The sequence below is a fragment of the Rhincodon typus genome, unplaced genomic scaffold (assembly GCF_021869965.1).
Source record: "Rhincodon typus isolate 14 unplaced genomic scaffold, sRhiTyp1.1 hic_rhity00000724, whole genome shotgun sequence".
NCBI classification, from domain to species: Eukaryota; Metazoa; Chordata; class Chondrichthyes; order Orectolobiformes; family Rhincodontidae; genus Rhincodon; species Rhincodon typus.
In genome coordinates this window covers 35,931-46,108 of record NW_025966362.1, presented here as the reverse complement: position 1 = coordinate 46,108, position 10,178 = coordinate 35,931, and the positions used below count along the sequence as shown (strand labels likewise).

Below are 10,178 nucleotides of genomic sequence, written 5' to 3'. Positions count from 1 at the left end.
CCAGTGTCACTGTAGCTCCACCGCGGCCCTCCAGCTGACCCCACTGTCACTGTAGCTACACCGCGACCCTTCAGCTGACTCCAGTAGCCCTGGAACCCACTTTCAGTGCCTCTTTCAGAAAAGGGAAAACATGAGGGAATATTAGAAAGCTCTGAGGTGAAAGGTGTAGTATTGCATGAGATGTGGAAGGACACAAGATGTGATGCAAAGTGAATGTTCATGAAATCTTTAAATCTTCTTGTGATCCGTTTACATTTTATAACCAAGGTACGTGGTGAGTCAACTTACGAAAAGGGGCAGGGGGCAGATTGTGGGCTAGGGTTAGAAGTGGATTGCTGGGCATGGAGCAGGAGAGAAGGGAATAGGCTGAGGATGGAGGCGATGGGTGGGAAGGGAATTGGGGCTGAGGCTTGCTGGAGAGGTGGGTGTGGGGACGGGTTTAGAGCATGTTGCACAAGGCAGACCGGCTGGGCATTCGATAGACGCTGGCAGGAGAGGGGTTAATGAGAAAGGGGTGCCAGTATTGGCAGAAGGTGGCGAAGGCCAGGATGGAAGATGAGTTTGGAACAGCGCATGAGAGAGTTGGGCCAAGGAGAGGTTTCAAATTCAGCAGAAACATGAGCAGCGTCACTGACTAAAGCCAACCTTTGGGCAAGTGGGGAAAAACCAGCTTTGCATGTGAGACCATTGCTTCCCAGCGAACCTAGCTGAAAGGTCTCCGATGACAGGTGCAGGTAAGGCATTGGCTGAAGACTGCTGCTTCTCACAAGCTCATCACATGCACCCAGTGAAGGTCCACTGTCACAATATATCAGTGTCAGAGAACAAGCAGATGGCAGACTCGATATAGGTTAATGCTGCCCTGAAGGACAGCTCCTGATAGTGCTGGAGAGGCTGGCACTGCAGCGATGCAATATAGAGCTGACGAAGACAAAAAAAATGACTGAACTCACAGCCACTTCAGGCTTCATCCACTAGACACGGAGGCACTGAAGTATAAGAAGTTGCATTTTCTTTGAGTTATGATCTAATTGCATAGTAATGTTTTCATACCAGTTATAATTTCATGTTGCTAATTGAGGACTGGCATGATCTTGTTCTTGAAACTGTCTCATTCACGAAATTGTATTGACTGCCAAGACTCGACAACGCTATTGTGAAATCATTGGACAACATTAGAACCTGAATGATTGTGTTCAGCAGTTTGAGTTTTCATAGACCACTGTTAATGCAGTAACAGCTTCCGTAGCAAATCAAATGAATTCAGAAAAAAAAATTAACAAGCTACGTAGGAGCTTTACTCTATATTTAACCATGTGCTGTCCCTATCCTGGGAGTGTTTGATGGGGACTGTGTCAGGCGAGTTTTACTTTGCAGTTTAAAAGAGTAGAGTTAGTTTTATTCTGTATATAGTTCTGTGCTGGGAGTGTTTGATGGAATATTGACACATAAATTGACAGCACCCTAATGCAGTGAGCCAGGTAGTCCTGATTGCTTTCTGAATCCGCAAACAATGCTGCATCATAACAGTTTAGTAGTGGGGGAGAAATGCATATCCCTCTGGATACCTATCCCTGACCATCGTTCTAAAGCTAGCATTTGTGAAGTCAGAGATCACAAGACACCAGGTTATGGTCCCACAGGTTTATTTGAAAACACAAGCTTTCGTAGCCTCGGTCCTCCTTAAGGTGTGAGTGAGAGAGGTAGTATCAGACACAATTTATAAGTAAAAGATCAAAGGTTCACACCATTGATGAGGATGTATTAAACAAACCTAAGATGCTGTTAACTTTTTAATCAGTTAGAAGGTTTTATTTGATTAATATGTATATGTAAATCCCCGAATTCCTTTCAAGTCACGGTCCTGAGAGAACTATAGGTTTGGTCTTTGGTCTTTTACTTATAAATTCTGTGTCTGATACGACCTCTCTCACTAACACCTGAAGGAGGAGCGAGGCTCCGAAAGCCTGTGTTTTCAAATAAACCTGTTGGACTATAACCTGGTGTCATGTGACTTCTGACTTTGTCAACCCCAGTCCAACACTGGCACCTCCACATTATAGTGAGTGAATGAGAGGAGGAGGGTGTCCCTGTGTGAGAGTCTGCACCTTCAGGAGAGGAAGGGAGAGGTTAGGGAGGGTTTAAACAAGTGTGTGCTGTCATAAATACCAGGGCAAACCTGAAATCGGTTTTTAAATTGTCAAACCGACCAAGGCAAAAGTGATCAGTAGGATTTTGTGCTTACCCTGACAGCACTTGGGAGAAAAAAGCCGGAATGAGCTGCCCCCAGTGCCCTTAAACTATCAGTGCAAACCTGGGGAAATGACTTTGGGAGTTGAGGGCATTGAGAGATTGATGAGATAGCTAGTAGTGCCTGGATCCCTGGAGGCTACTTGCAGCTGTAATAATAGAATTACTTGTCAGTGTATTTCTGTGAAACTCTGGAGATTTTGTGTCATTTTTCATCAAGACAGCGAACAGGCCATCTTTAGAAACTGCGGCACTGTCATGTCTGTACTCCAATCACCCATCGCTTCCATTGACTGACGGAGCCCAGAAATGGAGCTTCAGTTTAAACACGGCCCGACAATACCAGTGTCAGCTGGCATTACCTAGAAAAGATAGGACATGGGCATCTTGCCCCATCTCTAAGCATTTCTCAGTCAGTGAGGTACCTACAGAATTGTGGTCATTGTTGGGAATGCAGGCTAGCACTTTGAGAACAGCAAGATCCTACAGCCTACTGTGTAATTGGAAATGGGATAACCTGTGCCAAGGGAGAGGCTTTGGACAGGGCACCACAAGAATACCCTGGTCGTCTTTGAACACAACAGATTGTCTGCATTCATTTGAAGGAGTGGATAGGAACGCAACTTGAAGTTTCGTCTCAAATCTAGTCTGGCACTTCAATCTGTCTGGATTCAATGCAGAGCATTACCGACTGAGTCAGAACACTGGCTGATACCATTGTGGAATTGTTTACTTTTGGAAGGGGAATGCAGGTCTCTGGGCAAGGTAAACGCTACTGCGATCATCTCTGCCAAAGTCCCATCACTTCCTCAAGCTAGCTGCACCTTTCTGAAGGGAATGGGCACTGGGAGCAGCTCATTCTTTGGAAGACCACAATATGTTACTGCTACCTGACTGGTGTGGTTCACCCACTTGTTACTCTTGAATCAAACTGATCCTGAGAGCAGGTTTGGGCCTACAGGCTTATCATGAACATCAAACCTGAGAGAGTGTTGTAGGCGAAGGGACTAATGAGGCAAGGTGTGAGGCTGCCTACTTTCAGCACCAGAAAACGCCAGACTATCCTGTGGCAGCGTTACCTCTCAACCCACTTCATCACAGTCTGTGACCGTAACCCTCTGAGCTTCTCCAAGAATACATCAATGCTGCTAGCCTCAAATCCTCCTGGTGGTAAACTTCCATTCGCTTGCTAAAGGCATATCTCCTGAACTTCCTGCTAGATTTACAAATAACTGTGTTGTGTTCCCAGTTTCAAGCATTCCTCAAGTAGACACATGTTCAAACAAACACTGCCCATGTCCTGCCCCTCCATTAGTTCCGTTGCCCCTCCCCTGCCCTTCCAAAGCTTGGCTTCTGTTTCTCAGGTCTGTCCGCGCTGTCATACCACTCGGCATTCTCGCCTCCAAACCCCTCCAATCCTTTCCCTCCCTTCAGCCACCTCTTTGCCTCATCTCGGCCCCACCCTTTAGTTTTCCGACACCACTCTCAGGATCACAGCCTTATTAACAGTGCAGAAGGGAGGCCATTTGGTCCCTCTGTGCCTGTACCGGCTCACCAAATAAGTTAGTTCACTGAGTGCAGTTCTCCTGGCTTCTCCCCATAGCCTTGCACATTCTTCCTTTTCAGGCAACGTGGTCCTGCCGTACTGTCTCAGAGGTGATCTGAAGCACTTGTTGTTGCTTCTCTTGCCTGTTTTAAGCCTGTGCCCACCCCCCTTGTCGAGGCTTCCCTCTTGGTCTTTTATGCAGCTACCTCCACTGTTCTACCAGATGTGGCAGGGCCTGGAGTTGACTTGGAGACTGTGTCCTCTGTTCCCTCACCATGTGGTGTGCCTTGCCCCTCCTGTTTCGAAGCCCAGCCTTCTGTCGTCAGCCCTTCCCCATACCTCGCCTCCTGTCACCTAGCTTGGTGCTTGTGAAAGGTGCATGTTGGAAAGGTGCTGTGTTCAGTGTGAGCTACTACAAAGCAGCTGCTCCATTCACACACTTCACTTCACCTGGCGTCTGCCGTGATGGTGAGCAAGGAGAACAATTGGAGGTCATTGGGCTGTGAGAAAAGGTTAAATGAATCTGACATGCCAAATAGCAGAAGAGGAAAGCGTGCAGGCTCTTCTCTTCATTGAAGGCGACAGGGTTGTTATTCTCAGTGAATGAGACTGGTGCTCCTGTGGAGAACAGGGAGATTTGCTGTGTGGGGCCAAGCCTTGTACCCTGCCTCATTGTTCCCCTCACATTTTCCTGCTTCTCCACACACTTTTAGTCCCAAACCCCGAGACTCCTGGCTCAGATACACAAGATGTAGGTGGTCACTATTATTGATGGCAGCTCTGTTTGGCCACATAGTCAGACCCAATATTATTGACCTGGTGAGGCCTGGGCATCCACGTTTCTCAGATGAGGGTGGGCTGGGGTGGGGTGAAGTAGCACATTGCAGAGGACTGGGAACTTTTGTTTTAATCACCCTTTACCCCCACCTTCCTGTTGTCCGGAGGTTGTGAGGCCAGCAGGCATTGCCTTGATGTCCTGTCTGCTCAGTGAGAAAAACCCTCAGAGAGGCACCCAGCAATCCCCCCCTCAAAGCCAGCTTGCAAAACATCCTTTCCGAAAATGTTCAATATATGTCCAGTCTGTTATAAAACACATTTTAAGAGTTTGGATAATACATCTTTATAAGAGGGGTCGCAAGCCCTTAGTCACAGTCAGAGCATTGGTGTTTTCAGCAGAAGGGGCACTCAGATGCCATTCTCCGTCCAGCCAAAGTAGGAGTTGGCAGTGTCAGAGTGAAAGTGGAGATGTCTGAATGGATAATGAAACATTGTGCCCTCGGCACCAGTGGCAACTCCCTCTATTAGGGAGACAATTGATTATAGAGCATCAGTGACCCCCTATTCCGCATTAAGCATCAGGCAGACAAGATGGCAAGTCTACACACCCGGAACAGGAATAGAACCTGCGCTGTTGCCATTAATCCGAACCACCTTCTAGCCCACTGGACAGTCGAGCTAATTGGGGTCAGTGTGGACATGGGTCGAGATGCAGAATGGGTGATCCCACACTTGGGTGCCTGTTGCGTTCTCCAAGGTTTCCTTATGTTGATTTTAGCACAGCTGCTTGTATCTTTTGTGGCTGGGAAACTTGATGCTTTTCCTGCGAGGAGGAGGAGAGCCTGTGATGGGGTGACCACAGTTTCAGGGTTGGGTGTTCAGGTCGTGCCCCTCCAATGTCACTAGAGTTGCAGCAAAAGCTTTGCGAATGTGCCTTGACACTAGGAACTGTACATTCAGCTGCTTGCTAAAGAGGGCTCGTTACCTTGACTGGTTAGGAACGCGTAAGGACCAGGCAGCACAGGGTGGGATTAGGTGAGAATAGGGTTAGAAGAAAGAGGGCAGGGTGGATTATAGCGGGATTGAATTTGAAGACCAAGGAACAGGGTAGGATTATGGGGGAATGGAATTGGAAGAGAGAGGACAGGGTGGGATTATGTGAGGATAGGATTGGAACACAGGACCAGGCGAGATTATGTGAGGATAGGATTGGAACACGCAGAACAGGGTGGGGTTATGGGAGGATGGGATCAGAACACAGGACAGGGTGGGGTTATGGGAGGATGGGATTGGAACACGCAGAACAGGGTGGGGTTATGGGAGGATGGGATTAGAACACACAGGACATGGTGGGATTATTTGAGGATAGGATTGGAACAGACGTGACAGGGTGGGTTTAGTTGAGGATGGGACTTAGCTGTGCTCTCTGCCATTGAGGAGCCTTTGAAAGAGCAGGCATGTAAACTGACCACATAGTGGATGTTAAAGCGAAGGACCACATCCCAAAAGAGGGACTCCAGAGTGCAGAGAACTACACTCTGGTCTGTTGTCACATTATGTCTTTACCATTTGAGTACACACCTAACCCTGAATTCTTTTCTCCCTGCAGACTCTGCGATACAAGTGAACTCCACATCGATGAATTCCCCTCCCCCGCACTCTACAGTGAACTCAATGGTTGGCCATCATTCAATGATCGGCTCCTCAGTGAATGCGTCACGATCTCTCAGTTCCTCCATGGGGAGCTTGGCTTCCCCGGTGAATGGATTGGGATCTCCGTATCCAGTCATCACCTCGTCAATAGGCTCCCCCTCGGTGACCCTACCGTCAACTCCCGGCATCAGCTACGGAGCACTCAGCAACCCCCAGGTAAAACCGTGAGCTAGTTCAAGCACCAAGTCGAGCTGATCTGTAGAATGTAGAGTGAAATGGTGGAGCTGCTGGGTTAACATTCTGGGGGCACAGGTTCAAAACCCACCGTAACATCTGGTGGAATTTCAACTTGATCAATAAATCTGGAATTGAAGGCTAATCCCAGTAATGGAGACCGTGCAACTATCACTAATTGCCAGGGAAAAACTCACCCAGTTCACCGATGTCCTTCAGGCAAGAAAATCTGCTATAATAAGGTGTAGAACTGGAGGCATCAGAGGAGCAGGAAAGCTGACGTTTTGGGTCTGGACCCTTCATTTTCTGAAGAAAAGATTTAAACTGATTTTTCTTCACCGATGCTGCCAGACCTGCTGAGCTTTTCCAGCAACTTCTGTTTTTGTTCCTAACCTCGATGGGACTTTTTTTGTGGTGGTAACTAAGGGGTTTGATGAGGGATAATGAACTTCCAAAAGGCGTTCGATACAGTGCCACAGAACAGACATGTGAGGAAGCTCATGGGTTGTAGAATAAAAGGGGCAGCAGCAATGTGGATACAAAATTTGCTGAGGGGTAGGGATCAGAGAACACCATCAACACCTCTAAAATTTCGTCACTCCTGCTTTCCACGAGATCATTGACCTTCCCCCCCCCCCCCCCCTGTTCTTTCCCTCAATACCCCCATTTTCACCTAATTTGCTAACTTTTCTCAGTTCCATACGAGGTTTCAAAAGAGATATTTGAAAGTGACGAAGTTAGAGGGCTACAGAGATAGAGCTGGAGAACAGGCCAGAAGGGCACCTCTTTCAGGAGCTGGTACAGACATGATGGGTCGAATGGCTTCCTTTTGTACTGTAAAGTTTCTGATGAAAGGTCACACCAGCTATCTCATCTACCCCAAGCGCTCCCTGACCTGCTGAAGATTTGAAGCATTTTCTGATTGAATTGCCAACTTCCAGCATCCACAGTATGTTGGATGAGGGATAAGAATTGGCTGAATAATGCCCCACTCTTCAGGAATCCTTACATTCAGCATTGCACCAAGCTAGTAATGTTTCTTACTGGGAAAGGACACGAGATGCAGCATTGGTTTAACATCATATCCAAAAGGTGACAGCACTGGCACAACGTAGCACTCACACTAACCCTGCACAGGAGTGACAGCTGGAATCTCTGGAAGAATTGGTCAGTCTCCCTGGGGTCTGTCAATACCAGCAGCCAGGAAGCTATAGGGCCACTGCCAGCTTGCAGCAGCTAAGGTCATGTACAAGAAGCTCTGGAGGTAGGGTGCTCTGTAGGAAATACTTTAGAAACAGGGGGTCAAGGCGTCTCAGACCTGCTTGACTAAACATTCCCGGCTCCGGGGCGTATGCCCACAGCCTGGTCCTCTGCAGTTGGGGCTGCCCACTTCAACCACGGTGGGCAGCTTACCAAGTATTTAAACTGACAATTAGCCCTTAACTAAGTGCAGCAATACAACAGGCAAGCAGTACCTAGAATCCCGACACAGCTTCGTACGCAGGAGCTCAGAAAATCACGGGTATGTCGGTATGCTTATACCTGCCTCATTATACTACATTGACAGGGTGATGTCAGTTAACAGATACTCACCTCAACCTGCTTTATTAACAGGCAATGTTTGTGTGTTAGTAACCACGTCACTCTGCTGTACTGGCAGGCAGTGGCAGAATGTTTATACCTATCTTGCACTGCTGTATTAACAGGCAGTGTGAGGAGGTGTGTTTATGATTGTGTCACTGTCCCGTACTGACAGGCGACACTCAGTGTGTTTAGACCTGTCTCTGAAATTGGAAAAGTTCATCAATTAAGCTTCCAATGTCCACCCTGCCCTCACTTTCACCTGATCTATCCTTGACTCCTCCCTTCCCTTCCTCAACATCTGTTTCCATTTCTGGGGATAGACTGGCTACTAATATCCTGTATAAACCCACTGACTCCCACAGCCACTTGGACTATACCCCGCTTCCTGTAAAGACTCCATCCCATTCTCTCAGCTCCTCCGTCTCCGTTGTATATGTTCAGATGAGGCTAACTTCAGCAAGGGAGCCTCCAAAATGTCCACCTTCTTCCTCAACTGAGAATTCCCCAGCACCGTTGTCGACAGCACCCTCAACCAGGTCTGACCCATCTCCCGCACTTCTGCCCTCACCCCTTCCCTTCCCTCCAGCAACAGCAACAAGGTTCCCCTTGTCCTCGCCTACCATCCCACCAGCGTCCACATCCAGAAGATCATCAGACGCCAGTTCCACCATCTCCAGCAAGATGCCACCACCAGACACATATATTCCCTTCCCCTCCCTTGTCCGCCTTCCGCAGGGACTGTTCCCTCCGGGACACCCTGGTCCACTCTTCCTTCACCCCCAACATTCCCCCCGTGGCACCACAGCACCTTCCCCTGTAACCGGCGAAGGTGTAATACCTGCCCATTTACCTTCTCCCTCCTCAGTATCCAAGGGCCCCAAATATATCTTCCAGGTGAAGCAGCAATTCACCTTCTTCGCTGCTCACAATGTGGTCTCCTCTACATTGGGGAAACAAAGCATAGGCTGGGTGACCGCTTTGCAAAACATCTATGTTCTGCTCGCAAAAACAGACCCTGAGCTTCCAGTTGCCTGCCATTTTAACACACTACCCTGTTCCCTGGCTAACATCTCTGTCTCAGGCTTGCTGCAGTGTTCCAGCGAAGCTCAACAGAAGTTGGAAGAACAGCACCTCATTTTCATTTGGAGACCCTGCAGCCCTCTTGACTTAATATCGTGTTCAATAATTTTAGAGCCTAAACTCTCCCATGTCCTAGCCCCCTACCCCACACACCGGGCCTTGTTATCGCATAGCCTGCCATTACACACTACCTATTGTTAGACACCAACAGTTCCCATTAACAGCTATTCATCCTCCCAGAGAGTAGTAGTGGGACGGGTGATGTCTCTCCCTTTCTGTCTCCCTTGTTCCCTGTCCCTCTTCCTCTGTTCCTGTGCCATTTGCCTCTCCGCCCCCCTGCACCCCCCACCCCCATCTCTCCGTCCATCCCTTTCTCTTACCTGAGTATTCAAAGAAGAGGGTAGAGTTTCTTGCGTGACTACCGCATATATAGCGGCTAACACATTCTTTTGTCCAATAACTCTGTGCTCGTAGAGAGTGATGCCAAGTTTGCAGAGCAGTAAACCACATCCCAGAGGAACATAATACAGGCACTCTGAAACCCCGGTCTAATATCTGCACGTACATCATGTTTGTTTGATGCCATCTTTATACAGCTGCGAGCTGCTTGGCAGAGAATCAATATCCTGAAGAAAACCAGTGGCTCACTCATCACTAACCACGGGCTGGCAACTCATCTGCTCCTTCAGGCAATTAACTGAACATACTTTGACGCTCGTCAGCGCAGCACTGATTGTATGGCAGAGGGTAGGAGCTGTCCTCCCCTCAGGAAGTTTTGTTGAGCTGAGGGAGGGAGAGGGCGGTGAGTACAGCCCCAGGCGTGGCACTGAGAACACCTGCTTTGATTTCTGGCATGTGTGCAGCACTGGCTAATGCCAGCCTGCCAGGATCAGAGCCACTAAGTTAGCGTGGGACACATCTAAAGGAAATAGGAGACAAAATAGTCAGCAAGGTTTCCTGGAAGATTGCGTGTTGCAGTTCTACAGAAAATAACCTGTGTGACCAGTGATAACACAGTGTGGAGCTGGAGGGACACAGCAGGCCAGGCAGCATC

The 10,178-nt window shown here is 48.4% G+C and overlaps 1 protein-coding gene across 3 annotated transcripts in view; it reads left to right on the top strand.

The window, feature by feature from the left end:
* The window catches only part of LOC109925516 (retinoic acid receptor RXR-gamma-A-like), a 40,079-nt gene that overhangs the window by 1,746 nt on the left and 28,155 nt on the right, over positions 1-10,178 (top strand). For all 3 annotated transcript variants that reach the window (XM_048621512.1, XM_048621510.1, XM_048621511.1), the window contains exon 2: positions 6,183-6,442. In XM_048621512.1, coding sequence (XP_048477469.1) covers positions 6,212-6,442 — 231 coding nt within the window. In that variant the 5' untranslated portion in view covers positions 6,183-6,211. The remainder of the gene's footprint in view (positions 1-6,182; positions 6,443-10,178) is intronic.